Source organism: Ranitomeya imitator, chromosome 2 (assembly GCF_032444005.1).
Source record: "Ranitomeya imitator isolate aRanImi1 chromosome 2, aRanImi1.pri, whole genome shotgun sequence".
NCBI classification, from domain to species: domain Eukaryota; kingdom Metazoa; phylum Chordata; class Amphibia; order Anura; family Dendrobatidae; genus Ranitomeya; species Ranitomeya imitator.
The window spans coordinates 744,122,962-744,144,513 of NC_091283.1; the positions used below are offsets into that span (position 1 = coordinate 744,122,962).

At 43.3% G+C, this 21,552-nt stretch overlaps 1 protein-coding gene across 17 annotated transcripts in view; it reads left to right on the forward strand.

Moving 5' to 3' along the window:
* The window catches only part of CAMK2G (calcium/calmodulin dependent protein kinase II gamma), a 289,929-nt gene that overhangs the window by 143,975 nt on the left and 124,402 nt on the right, over positions 1-21,552 (forward strand). For all 17 annotated transcript variants that reach the window (XM_069753267.1, XM_069753268.1, XM_069753271.1 and 14 more), the window contains exon 3: positions 6,186-6,245. In XM_069753267.1, coding sequence (XP_069609368.1) covers positions 6,186-6,245 — 60 coding nt within the window. The remainder of the gene's footprint in view (positions 1-6,185; positions 6,246-21,552) is intronic.

Genomic DNA, 21,552 nt, shown 5'->3' on the forward strand with positions numbered 1-21,552 from the left:
TACTGATTAATGTTTGTTCAAATCCGGAGGAAGCACTGTTGTTTAACGCCATTTTCTCAATTTGTTTTTTTGGAGCTCTTAGAGTCGGCGAGATAGTGTCTTATAAGAAAGCTGAGCCATCCGGGCTCAGGCTGGAGGACGTTAAAATTTTTGACTCCTTTCTTTTGGTGTTTATTAGAAGTTCTAAAACGGATCAAATGGGAAGAGGTAATGAAATCTGTTTGAAATCTTTTGGTGACAAAACTATTTGCCCAGTTTTTAATTTTTCCAAATGGATTGTGGTTAGGCCTGCGGTGCAGGCTCGTTGTTTTTGCATAAAGATGAAACCCCAGTCACTGTATTCCAGTTCAATTTTATTTTGAAAAAATGTTTATCTTTTTTGGGTAAGAGTCACCTCAGGATCTCCTCTCATTCGTTTAGGATAGGTGCGGCTACGGAAGCCTCTAGAGTTGGCTTATCTGATGCCAGAATCAAAAAAATGGGAAGATGGGAATCGAATCGTTTTAAACTGTACGTTCGACATAATTTATATGCTGACTAATTATTTATTTTCTTTTAGGTCCAAATATTGTTTGGATTGTTGGCCATTCCTTTATTTTCTGGGCCCAGAAGAGGGCTGGTCAGCGTTGTTACTCGGAGAATCTGTCCTTTAACCCTTCCATTACGCAGGTTTACTGGCATAGCATCCGTGGACTGAAGTGGGCTTCTTTGGTGCCTGAGCTAAAAAATTGTTTGTTGAAATTTCCATACCCGGATTTAATAATTATTCACCTTTCTGGGAATGATCTCGGGAAGATCAATACGCATAATTTATTGGCGGCCATGAGGTCCGATCTTATTTTTTTGAAAGAAAATTTTCCCTTTTCTTGCCTCGTTTTTTCCGAGGTCATTCCCAGACTCTTTTGGCAGCAACAGCAATTTGCTTTTATGGATAAGATTCGTAAAAGGGTGAACCGTGAAATGATGAAATTTTTTCCCCTTCTAGGAGGCTTTTCCTTTAGGCATGTGGATTTGGAGGGGTTTTTACCTGGTCTGTTTAGACAAGATTTGGTTCACTTGTCCAACATAGGACTTGACATTTTTAATCTGAACTTGGGCAACATAGTTGAAAAATGGCTGTGTGGTTTGGGGGGGCCTCGACTCTGTTAGTCTTGGCCTTGTGGGATAAATCACCCATGTATGGGTGGATTTGGACATTTGGTATTTTTGGAGAATTTTTAAATATGTTATATCGGAAGTTTATTTATTGGAAGTATTTTATGGTATTTTATGTAACCCTGAATAAAACCGCACGGCCATTTTATTTCCACTTTAAATTAAATCTGTCTCCAGAGTGTTTATTTGGGCATGGGTTTTATGGGGACATGTAAGTCCCCCCGCGTAAACTGAAAATAAATAAAGCGGGGGTCTCATGTCCCCATGGACCCTGCTATGAGCCTATTCTAATAGTTTTTTCCTCAATTTTATGGGAATGTAAATTTCAGTCAGAATCTGTGGGATTCGTGACAGACTGGTTTTTTCCAGTTTTTGAGCGCTAATTTTCCAGCATTTTCATTGGTGGAGAGTGTTTTGGCGGTTTTTATTTATTTACAGATCTGACTGACAGCTGTCATTACCTCAGTTGCTGGCGCAAGAGCAACGAAGAGCCCACCCTCTCTCCCTTTATGTCATCGTTCCTACTGTCGTGTGGTTTTAATTGTGGGGATAAATCACCCATGTATGGGTGGATTTGGACATTTGGTATTTTTGGAGAATTTTTAAATATGTTATATCGGAAGTTTATTTATTGGAAGTATTTTATGGTATTTTATGTAACCCTGAATAAAACCGCACGGCCATTTTATTTCCACTTTAAATTAAATCTGTCTCCAGAGTGTTTATTTGGGCATGGGTTTTATGGGGACATGTAATCTGCAGAAAGTTAATGCTGCAAAAAACGCTGTGAAATATGATGTCTTGTGCCACTTCCCTTGTGGTTACAGTATTGTAAAACTGTAGTTACATAGGATTTTCTCTTTGGACAACCTCTTTTTGTTAGAAGGGTCCCTGACACAGGTTTTATTGCTGTAGCCCCCTGGAGTTATCACTTGTGGTCTGTTGGTGAAGCTAGCATCAAGCGTGCAGCACAACCACAGCCCGTATATGTGATTCATGGGCATGCGAGGTCCTCCAGGGTGGGGGAACCTTTTGTAGCAGTCCTTTGCTAATGGGTAACAGTCCTAAGCAGGGAAGACCAATTAAGCCACTAAAAGTCCCATAAGAGTCATTTAAAAAATGGACTCCAAATTGGACAACTTTATTTTTTAAAAGGGACATTTGAGTTCTCTGGTCTCTCTATATAAATACTTGCATTCCCCATGAAATACCTATTCTAGAGCATCTTTTCTTAGAACTCTGCATTGTGTTGACCCTCTGCTATTCATCTTAGAAATGATTGAATAAATTGACATGTGGGTGTCACCAGTTGGGGGTGTGTCCCCCTGCGCAGTCTGACACTGGCCAATTAGAGCTGACCAAGGCAGACTCTTTGGGGGCACACCAAGAGGAATGGTAACACCCACTTGTCATATTGGTACTTTTTATGGCGGACTGGCAAAGGAGCGCGCCGTGTAGAGTGTATTAAAAATATATACGCTCCAGACCTGTTATACTATGGGGAGTGAGTATTTCCTAAAACAGGCATGTTGTGAGGATGAACAGGTCCTCTCTAAGTTCCTTAAGAAATGATCTGAAGCTGCCATCTTTGGCCTGGGTCCTACAAGAGCGCTCTTTAGGCGGAGATATTTGCCCAGTTATTGGATGACCCTGAGCTGTGGCCTCGTCATTACCGAAGCGGTCAGTGTCCTGCCCTCATGCCAGTGTGGCCGTGCAGGTGACGTTGCCCTAATGTCTTCCAGTTTAGCTGATCTTCACACATAATTGTTGGTAACAAGTGATAGAATAGCGTATCTGTTCCTCCAGGAATTTGCCATGGCAGCATACAGGGGAGATTGCTGGACATGAGACTGAGACATGACACCGGCGTTATATGACTCTTAAATGTCGTTTCACGCCCTGCTCAGAAAATGTGTGGACAACCTTTTAGGCTCGGGCTGGTGTGTTGCTATACCGAGCACGGGGCAGCCTGTTTGGTTGCCATGGTGACACAGTAGTGTTAGCCCTGCTGTTCTGACCTTGGATAGTGTCAGTACAGCTCCTTTTACACTTAGTGTGACCGAGCGCCTGCTTTGTCCCTTACGTGGTGCCCACTAGTTTCCAAACATGGATGGCAAAGGGAGAGACGTAGTTGTGTTCCTAATTCCTCTGTCTTGTAGCACAAAGATTGTATCTGTCTCCATGTCTTTACAATTGATCGTGTATTATTAGGCTACGTTCACACTGGGCGTTTTTGCTGTGTTTTTAATGCAAAGCCTATGAGACTTCAGAAATCTCATGCACACACATTGGGTTTTTTGTCATCAGTATTTTGTGCTATGTATGGTTTTATGGACAACGCCTAGTGTGAACTTACCCTTTCTTGTAGCATTACCCCAGCCACTTTATGCTGTACTTTTACTTTGCTTAAGTTTTGAAACTTTTCGAGCACTTAGTCCCATGTATACTATTTCGTTATGTCTAAGGCTACTTTCACACTAGCGTTGGAATCTCCCCGTCACAATGCGTCAGGCAGAGATTCCGACGCTAGCGTTTAACGCACTGCACAACGGAGGCAGCGGATGCATTTCTCCGGCGCATCCGCTGCCCCATTGGGAGGTGGGGGCGGAGTTCCGTCCGCGCATGCGCGGTCGGAAAAAGCGGTCCGTAAGGAGCAAGAAACGTTACATGTAGCGTTTTTTGCTCCCGACGGTCCGCCAAAGCACGACGCATCCGTCGCATGACGGATGCGATGTGTGGCAATGCGTCGTCAATACAAGTCTATGGGGAAAAAAAGCATCCTGCAAGCACTTTTGCAGGATGCGTTTTTTCTGCAAAACGATGCATTGTGACGGATTGCAGTTAACGCTAGTGTGAAAGTAGCCTTAGGCTTCTTTTACACTTACCGGGTTTTTTGCGGCCCATTATTGCGGGCTGTATTGCCGCAATTTTCACAGTCTGCCGCAATAACTGACCACAAAAAACTTGAAGATTGTTTTTCGAGTTTCCAATACTATGGAAAAAGTATTGGAAATAAAAAAAACCCTGTTCTCCAAAACCGAAAGTCAGGGTGCACCGCAAAAACAAGCTTCCGTTGTTTTTGCGGTTCCATTGATTTTTCAATGGGGGCCGTGTCCGTAAGCCGTGAAAAAGATCGAGCAGGCTCGATATTTTTTCACGGCCGTAAATACAGCCCTCGCGGCCATAGGGCGTACAGCGCTCCGTGGAATTATTGCGGCCCATTTTTGCGGCCCCGTAGAAATCATCTATTGGGGACGCAAAACCACGGTAGGTGTAAAAGAAACCTAATGAACATGTGTTTATTGCATTTATTTATTTTAATTAATAAACTTATGAAAAACTTCATAAAATACATTATGCTTAGATAATGGTTTCCAGAAAAAATGCCAAAGACCCCCAAAATGCACTGTGTATAACAAATTAACAGCAAAAAACATAAGAAAATAAATAAAACAAGTGAAAATAGCCTAACATTGTAGTAGGCCAAATGCTCATTGACCGCTACGTCACCCACCCAATATGTTGCATGTTCATTTTTATGGGACTGATAAGCTGCTGTCAGAAAGCTCTTATTTTGGGCAATACATGGGGTTAGTCCATGCAATCTTTATTTTTTTTTCTTGGCATCTGGGAACAGCCAGGGTGCCCCTGGTACATGGCTTATGTAGAGATCCTGCTGATTGCAGTATGGGACTCCATTCATCAGAGCTGTATTTGATAAGTTATACTTTGTTGGCTTTGCGTTTTGTGAACATATTTTCCAAAATGAACAAAAATATCACCATCTGCTTGATTTATGAAAAAAGCACAATAGAAAAGGCTCGTAGCATCTACTGCCGTTATCTGGTCTGGTTGGTCGCATGGGCCGATGTTGGCCAGATGATTGACTGCTCAGGGATAGTAAGTGGTAGACGTTGGACGGTGAATGCGTTACTAATTATGCTTTTTAGCCTTCTTTCCTCCGAGCCTAGTTTGTTATGCCCCATTTGCGCCCATAAAGCATTATCAGTTTACACATAAGTTAATCATTACTCCGATGAATGGCTTGTAAAGCGCTGTGCCATAGAGCGAAACACAGGTAACTCTCTGCACATGGCTTCATATACATGACTCAACGTAGCGTAACCTTTCATCAGATCAGTAATTTCCTTTGTAACACGTTAATGAAGACTTTTGTTATGTATAAACGTATTTATCCTACACTTCAGCGGCAAATCACATTTCATTCCAGTTAGAACAGCAGTAGGTTCATTGTCCCCTTTCTCTAAGCTGCCTGGTACTTAATTGTAGTTTGTAGCTGCTGGGATTGAAAAGATTATTCCTAGCAATTTTCTATGTTCACTAAACTCTTACACTTAACAAACCTATACTTTTGAGCAGTGAAATGAATACAAATTACACAATTTCTTTTTCTTATTTGGCATTCTTTTAGATGTAGTTGCTTGTCCTTTATTGTTGCTGGTTCTGTGCTACAGTAAGAAGATGCATTGTGAAAGCAGTGCTCTAGAAATAGTTTTATTTTTGCCTACATAGTGCAGCATAGTCTATTAATAATAATGTTTAGGCTCTTTTAGTGCATGCGCCATGTCTAGGTTATCTGCCACCTTGGCTCCGTCTTCCCCTAGGAAATGGTTTTCTTCATCCAGCTTATATTTCCAGCTCTTTTGGGAACCGAATCTCATGATGCTTCAGAGTTTCCAGTGTGTCATGTAATGTCATGCCGCTTCATCCAATCTCCGCTTGTAATAGGTTTCTCCCTGTCAGGATGAAGAGGAAAGCAAGCTGAGACTGCATCTTATTGTGTATATATTGGAGACTCTGCGCAGATAAATCTGATTAGCGCTCACTAAAAGATATTTTGGGGGTATTCATTGGATAATGCATAAATATACCCAAGTTCGGAATACCCTGTTAAACTTGCTACCAGATTATTCTATATTTTAAATAATTACATAAGAAAGAATAAAATATATTAAAATATTATTTTGACATGAATGAGTGACCAAACCTCTGTTTCTTTCTTTGCTTAGACCACCAGAAGCTGGAGCGTGAGGCCCGTATTTGCCGACTTCTAAAACATCCCAATATTGGTAAGTTATAATCTTTTAATTTTCTGCAAATTTGAAAAGACCTATAAGTCCATAAAGTGCAAAGTATACCCCAAAATGTTGATTCAGAGGAAGGCAGCTGCTAATTGCCCCGAATTAGTGGACAAATTCCATCTCGGCTTCACATTTGGCAATCAGACAATTTTCCCTTGATCGGCATGTCATCACACAACCTATTACCCATGATTTGTAATCTTATATATCAGGAAAGACATCCTGGCCTTCCTTGCAGGTTTGCAGTAAATGAACCATTGCACCATCCTGTGACGGGGACGTCGCTATCTTTTATCATCTTTATGCCTGCATTTATTTCTCCCATCGCTGCATACAAGCTGTGGGTAATGTGGATGACGAGTCGGGCTGCAGGTTGACAAGCGTGTGACGTGTGATGAAGAGGACGGGTATTCTAATAAATTGAATGTGTTCCATCAGCTGCCGTATTGATTTGCCAGCTTGGAATACAGCCAGAGCTTTTCTGAAAGCCATAATAGATTTTTAATTAAATGTATGGGATAGTAAAAACGCAGAAGTTGTATAATTTATGCACCAGATACTCCTGTCAGAGGGGGATATGACCTATTACTCTGTAGCTACAGCATCTCCCATTGCTGTATAAGATCTAGGAGGCGTTATATACCAGGAACAAAAACATTAAGAATCGCCGGAATCTCCGAAAATGAAGTTACATCAGATTAGGTGGTTCTCCCTAAATAAAAATCACTTTAATAAAAAATGTACTCTGTTCACATTTAGGTTGTGACTTTCTTTTAACCGGAATCTGTCAGCAAGTTTTTGCAATGGAATGTGAGAGCAGAGTGATGTAGGGGCAGAGAGCCTGATTCGAGTGATGTTTCTCTTCCTGGACGGTTTGGCGCATTTTTCTTTGCTGTAGATGTGGCAGAGGTTAGACTTCTCAGCTGTGCATAAACCCACCCACACTCCTGATTGGCACTGTGTACACTGTACATACAGCAAACTGCCAATCAGTGTTGGGGGCGGGGTTACACAGATTAACTGGACTGCCGTGCACGTGAGACCTAGTCCTCTGGTCATATTCTCCTGCTGATAAAACACTGATTGCATTGAAACTATAACATAGAGCCTAGTAAATGACACATCCATGTAATCAGGCTCTCTTGCGTTATATCGTGATGCCCTCAGATTAAATAGCAATAACTTGCTGACCGTTTCTCTTTCAACAGTAGCTACCGTACTTGGACAGTCTCAACGGTCTTATTTTGGGGTCTGTTTGGTTTCGCCCAGGTGATTGTCCTTATGCCAGGAAATCATCACCTGCTCTCCAACCTGAGGCTCCACCAGAGATGTGAGCACAGTCCCAATAGAAGAATTTCACGTTGTCATCTTTAGCTGTCGATGGCTACATTTTTCGGTGGATTTTAGGAAAACAGTCACAGCGTAGTTGAAGCATATATGCTTGCGTAACCTGGTAGATTTGCCTTTTAGGATGGTGGGAAAGCAGGGCCCCCTCTGGGGGGCTGTAATGATGTTTATATAGGTTGTCACTCCGTATTCCCAGGAAGAAATATAGCGGAATAGACGTCTTAGTTTGGCAGGAGGTGTAATTTTCCTGTTGTTGGTGGTACAGCAATAATATTCCTCTACTAGTGGTAAGCACAGAGACAGCGTTGTATAACGGCAGAATACACACTGCGCCAGCAGGCGCTCCAGCCTTATCTGTACGGCAGGCTGCTCCAGTGGGGAGCGGACGGTGCGCACTGGCAGAGCACGAGCTAAGGCTTGAAATGGCCTGAATTTGTTTGTACATTCGGCGATGAAATATGGATCATCTGGTAGGGACAGAAGGCATGTGGTATGCTAGCTTTGGCATGCCATTTTTCAATCCTGTCCACGAGGGTGGGTAATATTTGTGGGATGCTAATGCTTTCTGCCAAAATGTTTTCTATTGGCTTTTATGCTGATGGCTTGGATCGCAGACTCAGACGAGACAAGATGCTGTTATATTATGAGTTTATCTTGCTGAGCGTTGGCAACACTCTCAGAATGCTTTTAATCCCTTTAGGGACGACGCAGAGCTTGGTTCACAGGAAGACGGGGCCCTTCAAGTTCCATTTATTTAATGCACCGAGAGTTTTATTGGTTAGTGTAGAGAGATGAATGGGAAGAATAGTTGGCTGGATGGAACAAGCAGTCCTGGGCTTCATGGTAGATTAAAAATAAGGGACACTACACAATATGTACATATAGAAAGCCAGGAATTGTGCTCAGAAATAATCCAGCCCAGGAATCATGGCTTTAATATGTAACCAGATGAGCGCAGCATCAGAAGCTTTTACTGGATAACTCTACTACATGTATTTAAAGAACCAATCGCCAAGGTATACCCATAATAGAGCAGTCCTATCTAATGTATATAATCCCTATCTGATGTATTTAAAAACCTGATCAACTGTATAGTACCTGTATGAGCAGGGTTCAGAGAGAAAATATCCATGTGGAACTTGCATGATGGAACAGCTACAATGCAAATGACCCACAGAGGAGTGGTGGACTCCCCAGTCTTGTAGAAACAAGAGAACAATTATAGAACCAAAAACACATGGGCTACTTGCACAGTGAACAAGTCTGTAGAAACCTGTTCACACCACCAAAGAACTTGAAGACACAAAAGCGCACAGAGGTCAAAAAATACTGTTGTAAAAAAGTCACAGTAAATAAGCAAGTGCTAGTCAAAAAATGAAAAAATACAGGGTATTTAGTTACTTTTTTTTTTTGCAAAAAAACGTATTATGTTAAGCTGCTCCACCAATCGCCAAGGTATACGCATAATAGAGCAGTCCTATCTAATGTATATAATCCCCATCTGATGTATTTAAAACCTGATCATCTGTAAGGTACCTGTATGAGCAGGGTTCAGAGAGAAAATATCCATGTGGAACTTGCAGGATGGAACAGCTACAATGCAAATGGCCCACAGACGAGTGGTGGACTCCCCAGTCTTGTAGAAACAAGAGAACAATTATAGAACCAAAAACACATGGGCTACTTGCACAGTGAACAAGTCTGTAGACTTTTTTTTACAAAAAAACGTATTCACTAAATACCCTGTATTTTTTCATTTTTTTTGACTAGCACTTGCTTATTTACTGTGACTTTTTTACAACAGAGTATTTTTTGACCTCTCTGTGCGCTTTTGTGTCTTCATGTATTAAAAGAAGCATTCCGAATAGTTTTTTTTAGTAGCTAAACCTGTGTAATGTAGTGTAAGTGTGTTTATATACTCACCGATCGCTGTTTTCTCCCGTTTCAAGCGCAGCTCTGGTGCTCTTCTCACTCACATACTTCTATGCCGAATCTCCAGATCACATTGCGCTCAGTGTGGATCTGAAATACAAGTATTTGGGGCGTCAGAACTCCATAGACTTAGGCCATGTTCACACCATCCTTTTTTTAATGCGGAACCGCCGCGATTTTCCCGCTGCGGGTCCGCAGCTGTTTTCCATGCAGGGTACATTACAATGTACCCTATGGAAAACAGGAACTGCTGTGCCCACATTGCGGAAAATCGCGAAAAAAGCCGCGCTGAATAGCCGCGGTAAAAAAGAAGTACCATGTCACTTCTTTTTGCGGAACTGCAGCGGTTCTGCACCCATAGACCTCCATTGTGAGGTCAAACCCGCAGTAAAACCCGCAGATGAAAAAAATATCTGCGGGTTTTCTGCGGTTTGTGGTGCAGAACCGCTGCAGTGTGGCTGCCCCCCCGTGCCCCAATCCCACCCCCCCATGCTCCGATGCCACCCCCCCGTGCCCTCATCTCCCCCCCTTATACTTACCCGGCCTCCCGGTGTCCGTCCGTCCGTCTTCTCCCTGGGCGCCGCCATCTTGCAAAATGGCGGGCGCATGCGCAGTGCGCCCGCCGAATCTGCCGGCCGGCAGATTCGTTCCAAAGTGCATTTTGATCACTGAGATAGGTTATATCTCAGTGATCAAAATAAAAAAAATAGTAAATGACCCCCCCCTTTGTCACCCCCATAGGTAGGGACAATAAAGAAATAAAGAATTTTTTTTTTTTCCACTAAGGTTAGAATAGGGGTAGGGTTAGGGTATTTTCAGCCATTTTAACCCTAAAAAACTTCCTAGAAAAAACACAGACTCTGCATAGAAAACTGCATAAAAAACGCACTAAAAAAACGCATCAAAAAACGCACCAAAAAAGCACCAAAAAAAGGACCTGCGTTTTCTGCCAAGAGCTGCGGTTTTTAGTGCAGAAAAAACAGCAGGGAAATCAGGAACGTGTGAACATGGCCTAAAAGGTTTGTGCAACTTCTTAATAAAAAAGTATCCGGTCAGTTGAGCATAGCTGATCTGACCGCTGATGCTCTTTGGTTACATATGACGCTCCCATTTTTTGGTTTCTGTCATTATGGGACATGGTTAGCCTCCTCCTTCATGTTCCAGGCTTGAATGGCTGTTCTTTGAGCACTTGAGGAGTATGTGAACAAGGGAGGAACCTAAGTGTTTATCACATCAAATGTTATAGAAATTCGTCTATGCTGACTTCTGGATGATTTTCCTACTACAGTCATGGCCAAAAGTTTTTACAAAGTTTGCTGCTTCAGTCTTTTTATATCTTTTTTTTTTTTTAGTCTAATTTCTCTAAAACATCCAGGACCAATTTGGTGATGTGCAATGCTTTTTTCAGCATGATGGAGACCATGTCACTATTCAAAAGTAATAACTAAGTGGCTCTGTAAAACAAATCCTTTACATTTTGGGTCCTTGGCCAGAAAACTCTCTCCAGATCGTAAACGCATTGAGAACCTGTGGTCAAGCCACAAAAACACAGAAATCGTGATCACCTCCAATCACTGATTAGACAGCAATGGGTTGTCATCACTCAGGATTTAGCACAGAATCTGATGTCCAGCTACCAGGTTGAAGTGGAAAAGTCTTGAAAAATAAGGGTGAACACTGTAAACATTGAGTCTTTGCAGAAACTTGATGCGTTTCTTAATAAAAGTTTAAAAATACTGAAGCAGCAAATTTTGAGACAGCCAAAATTTGTCACTCTCAAAACTTGTGGCCACTACTGTATATGCTACATTAAGGATCCATATCTTCTCACTAAGCACCAAAAAAAGACCCTTAAGTGCGGACCAAAAAGTAATTGTCAGCAATGGTGTGCTCACTTGGTGATTGCACAATTTGCCTATGATAAGATAGGACTCACCCATTCAAGTTTATTGGTCAGTGGAAAACATGACATCCAAGCGTGGCTTGATTTTCACTGACACACTGGAGAAATCAGACTCTGATCAAAGTGTGATTGGTATAGTCGGACCGTTTTTCTCTGATGGAGATAATGCAGTGGTCTGCACCTGCCCGTAGCGTAATTTGTCAGTGCTGAGGCCACTGATTGGCTGCAGCTGTCGCTGGTACGTTGTATCATGGCTGGCAACTGAAAACCAAATATTGTTGGATGATGGCTGGATCGTCTGCACTGGATGTTTACTGTTTATTTATTTCGTGAGTGAATGGTATGACTGCCATGCCTGTGTCAGAGCGCTCTTATAAGAAGCCATGCACCTATGTCTGTAGACGATTATCTGGACATGTAAGCCATTCTGTGTCGGGGAGCAGGGAGGTGGGGAATTGAAAGCAAATATGGCATCCACTACATCTCCCACAAGAGTAGTTTTCCAACTCGCTTTATCTGCAAACTTGCTTTAATGTGAACTACGATTGTTAACCTAGAAACCAGTATAACTAAGAAATGGATGAATATTTAATAACTTTACCACAATAGAGGCTTGTGGAAGCTTGGGGATTAACTGCATGCTGCTTACACTCCATCAGATGTGATACTTGCAGCACATTTAAAGGAAACCTCTGAGCAGATTTTTTTAGACCCCAAAGTAACATCTTCCCCTTAAAGTACCTGCAAGAGTGATTGCTTCCATACCTTTATCTTACAAATCCAGGTCTTCTTTGTCTTGTAATCCGGTGGTGAATTCTTATATCTAGAGCTCACACGTGCAGCTCTCCAGCTTCCCTCGCCTCTTTCTCCTCCCAGTACCTGCCTTCTAGCAATGACTGACAGATCACTCTTCCCTGTAACCTGTTTATTCTGGCCAACATCACATGCAAGCGCTGTCCTTCTAGGGGTGGCACATGCGCAGATGACCTCATGACATTGCGAGGTCTGGACTGTACATCTGCTCATGCGCCTCCCTGGAATTTATGGCGCCTGCCCGAGATGTCAGTCTCTACAGCCTGCTTCCCTGCCTGAGGCTAACTTCACGTTAGCATATCTGTGCGCAGCGTATGCCTGCGTACAGATCCGCATAGTTTCGCATGCGTCTTGCGTACCTATATTTAACATTGTGTACGCAGGGACATGCGTTGGCATCAGTTTGTATGCGGATGCGTCCGCATGTGTTGTTTTGCGATGCCCGCAGAACGCAATATGTTGCATTTTTTGTTGCGTCAAATATGCACAGGCATACAGAGGAGTGCGTCAAAACAACACATTACTGTGTGTATGCAAGGACATGCGTACGCATGTGTTCGATGCGCATGCGTACTTCAGACTGAGCATATCCTGGAACTGATTGAGACATGCCCACGCATACGCATAAACAACGCAAACGCAGGCAAAAACGCATGCATGCAGTTTACTTTTTTGCGTCATGCGTAAGATTATGCAGATATAAAATGCGTTAAATGCGTTTACACATGCAGATGATACGCTGCGCACAGATACGCTAATGTGAACTTAGCCTGAGATATTGTGTATGCCCCATCATTCCTGGGGTCGCTGCATGTACAAATGGATAGCCCGTCTCTCTGCTACATCATCAGGATGTCACTGCACATGCACCGACCTTGGGAATGACCTCGCGAGATGTAGGCTGGGGGAGCGACCTGTCAATCACCGGCAGGAGACCTGCGCACGGAGGAGAGAGAGGCCAGAGAAGCTGGAGAGGTGTAAGTGCAGACCAAGCCCCTGCAATTCTAGGCTCAGTTGCATAAGAATTCTCCTGTGGATTCCAAGACCAAGGAGACATGGACTTGTAATATAAAGGTATTGTAGTGATCGCCATTACAGGTACTTTAATGTGATGGCATCACTTTGGGGCTGAAAAACCTGCTGACAGGTTCCCTTAAATAGCACTGTGTTGGTTAATTGTAATATGGAACATGCCAGGGATTGCCATCATTACTAAGGACACCTTTTTATTTTACTTGTCTGCATCCTCCACATACGTGGAGCGTGTTGATTGGCTCAGACAGCTATCAGAATGATACCTACATATTTTTTGCACTCCGCTGTCAAAACAGTTATTACGATGTCACATTAATACTCTGTGCAATAGACAGCTTAATTCACATTCTTGAGTAAAACACACGCCTTTGTCTTGGGTTCTGTATGTCAGTGTAATTACTTGAAACAGTCTCCATATTTCCTGACTCCTTCACATAGAGGATTGTCCTTCTACAATACTTAAGCTGATTTTGGTGTATCAGATCGTTCATGAGACATTCTATTTATTGCGTATAATGTTACACATCTGGATCTTTAAAGAAGCACTCCTTCCATCAACTTGTTATCCTCAATATAGATTAGTCATCATATTATATAGCATTGTGTACTTACAATTGCTCATTTTGCCTTTCTACCAGCTAATTATTATTTTTTCATTAGGTATAGGACATCATGTTATTAAAAACTGACTAGCTAAATCATTCTAAGCTCCTCGTAGGAACAGGAGGTCAATTTTTCCTGTATGACTCATGAGTTACTGCAGAGGTCAATGGCCGGGGGTGAGGAGCGGAGCAGCTGGGTCAGGGGTTGAAGAGAGAGAGAGTAATGATTTCTGCAGGGACTAGACACTTTGTGTTTCTATGTAGAGCAGAGAAGAGAGAAGAATTAGCTGGGTAGAAAGGCAAAATGAGCAATCATAAGTACACAGTGCTGTATAATATGATAAGTGCAATATATTAAGGGGATGAAAACTTTGATGAGAGGAGGAGTGTGAATGGATTGTATCATCTGAAAATGGCCTATTTTTTGCATCAGGTATTTTATGATGTATTTTTAAACATTGTTGATAATGTCTTTTTCAAAACTTAAATAATGGAAACATTTCAGAAATATTGTAATTTTCACACTGGCCACTCGCTCTAATACCCGATTCCTACTTTCTGTTCCTTGCTGCAGACTTTTCGTCATTCACATCATCAGTAGAGGCAGGATTACAATGAAAGGTAGCAGCTCTATATACAATAGACAACGCCGGACTCTGAGCTCACCACCGTGCCTGAGCCTACACCGTGACGCTGGCTCAACTCGTAACATGAGCAAATCATAAAACGTATACTCTCATAAATAGGGTCAGAGGCAGTCTATTGCTTCTTATTCGGTTGCTGACAATAACAGGGAAATCTAGCTTGGTATTAGACCAAGTGGCCAGGGTGAAAATTGCAAGTCTATTTTAAAGGGAACCTGTCACCCCGAAAATCGCGGGTGAGGTAAGCTCACCGGCATCAGGGGCTTATCTACAGCATTCTGTAATGCTGTAGATAAGCCCCCGATGTTACCTTAAAGAGGAGAAAAAGACGTTATATTATACTCACCCAGGGGCGGTCTCGCTGCTGGTCTGGTCGGATGGGCGTCTCTGGTCCGCTGCGGCGCCTCCCATCTTCATTCCAAGACGTCCTCTTCTGATCTTCAGCCACGGCTCCGGCGCAGGCGTACTTTGTCTGCCCTGTTAAGGGCAGAGCAAAGTACTGCAGTGCGCAGGCGCCGGGCCTCTCTGACATTTCTGGCGCCTGCGCACTACAGTCAGAGAGCAGAGACGCCGGGAAGATGGATCGGCGCCCGGCGGCTGGAACGAGGACAGGTGAATATGCTATACTTACCTAGTCCTGGCGATCGTCGCGCTGTCCCCTCCTGTCTTCGGCGCTGCAGCTTCTTTCTCTATCAGCGGTCACCGGCACCGCTGATTAGAGAAATGAATAAGCGGCTCCGCCCCTATGGGAGGTGGAGCCGCTTATTCATTTCTGTAATGAGCGGTCCCACGTGACCGCTGAAGAGAGGAAGAAACTGCAGCGCCGAAGCCCGTGGGACGGCAGGGACAGCGCGAGGATCGCTGGGACTAGGTAAGTATGCCTCAGCGCCCTCAGCCCCTCACCCGCCGACCCCACCGCTACCGTGACTCGAGTATAAGCCGAGGGGGGCACTTTCAGCCCAAAAATTTGGGCTGAAAATCTCGGCTTATACTCGAGTATATACGGGTACATCCTATCGTGTAGTCTGAAAAAGGAACAATGGATTGTGTGCCCTATTATCCATGGGTCTCATGGATAATGTCGGACACTGCGCACTTTCCTTATGGTGTGCGATTGCTCAGAGCTTTTGACAGTAAACACAGACTAGGGTAATGCTTGTGTATTTCACAATTAGACCTCAGCTGAGATGAATGCTTTTTTTTTATTTTTATTGGAGTGGAATATAACAAATCTAAGCTGGAGACTGCATGTTTGATCTTTACGTAGATTTGTATTTTTCATTTCAAAGCAGCTTTCATTATCAAAGGGTGATTTCATCTAATTAAACTAGGGAGCACTTTGCAGATAAAGAAAGTTTATGGAGTGAGTATCATGCTATTAAAATACTATCATAAAGTACTTAAAAACAAGACATGAAATGTTACATGTTAGGTTTCCATAAAAATATGACTTTAGCCTCATTGTGTATATTTTCTTTGAAACCTCCGGCTTTCAGTCACCGCTCAGTACATTGTCAGTGGTGGCTTTAATTACGCCCAGGCACATTGACTGACAGCCAGCTCTGTACTAAGTCCCTGCATAGATGGCTGTTAGTCACTGTAAAGCCAGGATCATGAGAAACCCGCACGAGTCTCACATCTCAATACGCACTCGGGAGCGGAGCGTGCGGCTACATGTATTACTATGCAGCTGAGCGCTCCGGTCCGAGTGCCGGCGGCAGTGCCGGGTATTGAGATGCGAGACTCGTGCGAGTTTCTCGCGAGTGTGATCCTGGCCTAAGGGTGCATTCCGACTGCTATATAAACCAGACTGAGATAGGTACGCAATGCTCTGGCTGGCCGGCTGGTCTTCTGTCCTGAGCGAGACCGCTTCATATATTTCTATGCGTCTGACTTGCCGTCAGTCCAAGCATTGCGTTCCGATCTCTGAACGATTTATACGGCTGTCTGAATGCACCCTAACGTTGCATTCTTACAGCCGCTGCTCCCTATGTACTAAGCAATGACTAGCTGCGCCGGTATGCTATGACTGAAAGCTGCAGGCTCCCGGGAGGAATAAAGTTCATTCCTTATGGTAGCCAATCTTTCAGTGTGGGGGCTAGACAGCTTTAAAACTCTATAAACCTGCAGATTAACCCCATATCTTCAGTTAATTGCATTTGGGAACATGACAGGTTCCCTGTAAGTAGACCTAACTCGTCTGACAATCCACCTTGAAGAGATGTAAAGGGTGAAATTAGGACCATTGACAATCTACTGAGAGGGTCCCTAGTAATCCTGAAAACAGGTTTCTGGTTCCTAAGTACAGAGCTCTGCAGAATGGAGCGGAGGAGCCCATGCTCGGCCAGTGATCCATTCATTGTCTGATTGCTCTTGGGAACAGAAGAAAACTTTTTTTCTTATGGGAGATTACGGTAGTTTGTACCAGAATGGGTGAATAAAGCCTTGAAGGTTCGCCACACTTGTCTTGAAAAATGTAATATTACAGGGTGTGGTTACTAGATCATTGCAAATTATATGTTGATCCAGGGGTTTATTGTGGTTGCCGTAGGTTTCTTTCACACCAGCGTCGGATTCGGCCCGTCGCAGTGCGTCGGGCCGAGGTTCCGACGCTAGCATTGAATGCGCCGCACAACGGGGGCAGCGGATGCATTTTTCCGGCACATCCGCTGCCCCATTGTGAGGTGCGGGGAGGTGGGGGCGGAGTTCCGGCTGCGCATGCGCAGTCGGAAAAAGCGGTCCGTCGGCAGCAAAGACGTTACATGTAACATTTTTTGCTCTCGGCGGTCCGCCACAACACGGCGCAACCGTCGCATGACGGTTGCAAGGTGTGTCAATGCGTCGCAATGCATCGCTAATGTTAATCTATGGGGCAAAAACGCATCCTGCAAACAACTTTGCAGGATGCGTTTTTCCCCATAAACGACGCATTGGGACGTATTGCAAAAAACGCCAGTGTGAAAGTAGCCATAGTAGGCGTTGGAAAGGATTTTTTTCCTCTAATATTGGGCACATCCACCTTGTATAGGGCTTCTCCTTCATCTGGAGCACCACAGTAGAATGGCTGTTCCAGGTAACTGTACGAGAGCGGCACTGTGCGCCTTCATCTTTTCTGTTGCGTTTTTCCCCACTCTTCCACGTCATTCTCTAGAGTCTAGACCATGATGTATTCTACCGTCGGCCACACTATGGATCATTCTCCACCTATCTGTGACGTTGGATAATTCACTGAACTGAGGATCCGCTGTACATGGATGATACGCTGGCTATGCATACATCATTTCTATTAGTGGACAGCATTGAGTAGGTTTAGTGAAGTGCCAGTCTTCTATCTTTTCTGGAATAAACCATCTATAATACCATTAGCTCAGGCACTGTCTCTATTCTGCTGTCTCTTAGGTGACATTCATAGGCTGTATTAACCAGTGTTAGTCGGCAACAGCTGTAACGCTATGGGATTATTTTATTAAAGTCCGTAGAGAAAAATTACATTAGGAATGTCATGGGTTTTATTTTGCCCTTCAATTATAATCTGTACTTTTAGATCGTAAACATGACAACATTTGTCCATTTTTTACGTACATTTGTTCTTCAGCCCGTCAAGCTCTTGCACATCTTTGTGTAAGGCTAAGTTCACACTGGGCGTTTTTGCTTCTTTTTTTTATGCTAGTTTTCAGCTGTGTTTTACAGTACCAGCCATATCTGAGATTTCAGAAATCACTTGCACACATTGTTTTTTTTTTTTGTCATCAGTATTTTGTTCTTTGCATGTTTTTTTTTTTTTTTTGGACATAGAGCATGTCACTTCTTGCAGCGGTTTTTTTTTTTCAGCGTTTTTCAATGTGTAGTTGCAAAAAATGCCCCCAAAACGCAGGTATCATTTTTTGCAGCGTCTTTTGTGCCAAAACTTCATTCTTTGGAATAGGACTTTTTTTTTTCTAATACTAAACTTTATCAGCATGCACAAGAGAATGCAGCAAGCCAAAAATGCTGCGAAAAACGCAAGAAAAACCAAGGAAAGCGTCCTTTTTTTTTCTGCAGCTTCTTTCCTGCCAAGAGATCAGGTTCTGCTACAGAAAAAAACGCAGCGAAAACGCCCAGTGTGAACTTAGCCTAAGTATTGGTTGTACCTTGTGTTCCAACTCGCTACAGCTTCATGCCGTTCAGGCAGATAGGACTGAACTGTTAGACAAATATTACCGCTACTAAAAGTGCACCCGGGAATCAATAAATGAGGTGCATCTCGCAATAGAGCGCTGTTTCCTAGAAAACTGCTGTTCATTGGGGCGTCTAACAGCCAGACCCACACAGATTAATTATTATTGGATTATTTTAGTGGGAATCGGTCATCAGGTTTTTGCTAGCTGTTTGGATAGCACCATTTGGAGAGATGGAAACCCTGACACCAGTGATGTGTTACTTACTGGGCTGTTTAATGTAGTTTTGATATACAGTAATCACTTTTATCAGCAGGAGATTATTACTAGACGACTAGTAAACCTGCTACCATGTAATCCAACTACACACCTACCACTGATGAGCAGTTTTCTGCCTATGCACAGCGTACACGGAAAGCTGACAATCAGGAAGAGGGTGGAGTTATATAGAGCTCAATTTGGACAAATAGTAGATCTACAGCAGATAAAGCATTGACTTTATTAAAAATGCGTAGCCCAGTAGACAATACATCACTGGAGTCTGGATCTGTATGCCTACATCATGCTGCTCATGCTGATCCTACCGTGAAGCAATGACGCAGTACGTAGTTTGGTCAGATATTGTGTGCTGAGCCCCATATATAATTGCATCATGTCAATGTGCTACTCCCAGTACGTCCTTAACAATGGAGACGCTGGGATCTGTTGTTACCTGCCGTCATCAGACTGTGGACAATACAGGAACCCCAGCACTAATGTGAGACAGGCAATATCACAAATCATTTACCTCCAAGCTGTCCTGCGAGTTCACAGCCAATGAACTCACTTCACCTTTCTGACGTCAATGCGAGCACTGTGCGAAAATTATAATATATATTACAATATAATTTTCTATATACATATTGAAAAAAAAAAAACAAAAAAAAAATCTGGCCGTGGCACCTGCACTGCAGCACAATCACATGTGTACTGTGTATATAGTTATTATGTTTGATGTCATCTTGATATTTAAAAAAAAAAAAAATCCATTTGAAAACGGGGCCCGTCGTGCCTGTGCTGTAGCAGCTATCAGTGTATATAGCGGTGATCCGACAGCTGCTACTGTGCATGCGCTGGCGCCGCCATCTTACTAGAGGAAGCAAAACATTTCCTCCTCCAAGATGGCTGAGCCTGCACATGTACGCAGCGTCAAACCCGCAGTGTTTACTGACCGTGGAAACATGGCTTAACTGGTGGAAACCTCGCCAATCTCTAAAACAAAGATGCACACCTCTTGTTAGCGTGCATAAGTGTGAGTTCTAGAGTCCACCCTGGTTTTGTCTTTGATCCACACAAGTATACGTGTGTGTGCTTCTCTGACTGTGTGTGTGTGCGTCTGTGTATGTGTTTGCGTGTCTGACTGTGTGTGTCTGACTGTGTGTGTCTGACTGTGTGTGTCTGACTGTGTGTGCGCGCGCCTGTGTCTGTGTCTCTGACTGTGTGTGCCTCTGACTGTCTGACTGTGTGTGTGTGCGCGCGCGCCTGTGTCTGTCTCTGACTGTGTGCCTCTGACTGTGTCTGACTGTGTGTGTGCGCGCGCGCCTGACTGTGTGTGCCTGTGTTTGTGTGTCTGACTGTGTGTGTGCGCGCGCCTGTGTCTGTCTGCCTCTGACTGTGTGTGCCTCTGATTGTGTGTGTCTGACTGTGTGTGCCTGTGTGTCTGACTGTGTGTGTGTGTGCGCGCGCGCGCACGCCTGTGTCTGTCTGCCTCTGACTGTGTGCCTGTGTGTCTGACTGTGTGTGCGCGCGCGCACGCGCGCCTGTCTGTCTGCCTCTGACTGTGTGTGCCTGTGTTTGTGTGTCTGACTGTGTGTGTGCGTGCGCACGCGCGCGCCTGTGTCTGTCTGTCTCTGACTGTGCGTGCCTCTGTGTGTATATGTCTCCTGAAGCTAAAGCTTGTAATGGCGTTTTTATGCTGATATGATTTAAGACACATCTGAGCACACTTGATGCTACTTATGCTTTATCATTGAGGCTGTTATAATTATGGTGCCGTTGATCTATAATTACATGTGCACATACTTTAAGTAACAATTATTTGGTAATTCATTATCTCTGCTGCTATGATCCGTTACCCTTCAGTTGGCAAATTATCACAAATAAAAAAGCAATGATGCAACATTATGTAAAATTGTGGAAAAATCCAGTGAACTAGGATTTAGAATAGAGTAGGATCTAATAATGCAGAACTGAGCTCAGAATACCACATTATAGGCCGTCTTTCCAAGATGTTTGATAATCTTATATATTGTAAATGTTGCCATTTAAATGAGTTGGAGGCAGAAAACTAAACACAGAATGTATCATCGGAAAATTATCTAGTGTTTAACTCATGTTCTTGTGATATATATCATTGTTTATCTTGCAAACTGTATTGGAAAAAAAAAATCAAAATCTTGCAATTTCCACACTGATCACTGGGGTTATTTTAAGATTTTTTTATTTTTTTTAAATTCCAGAAGTCTACGTTCATCACAGACTAACGTCTCTATACACGGCTGATAGCACAGAACCCAATCCAACACTCACAATAGGCGATGTCACAGCTGACCCTGTATAATGCTCTTTACACACTCTTAGGCTATGTTCACACATTGTGTTTTTTCAGCGTATTTTTTATGCTTTTGTATGCCGGTACTGTAAAATGCAACTGAAAACCTTGTGTTTTGCAGAATGCAGCATGCCGTTTTTCAGCGTTTATCATCCATTGAATGCAATGGCCGTCATTTAATAGTAATGTGGGAATAATTGAAAGCAATGGGTAGTGCAAACAACGCTGCAAAAATGCAGGCATCAGTTTTTTGCTGCTTTTTTTGTGCCAAA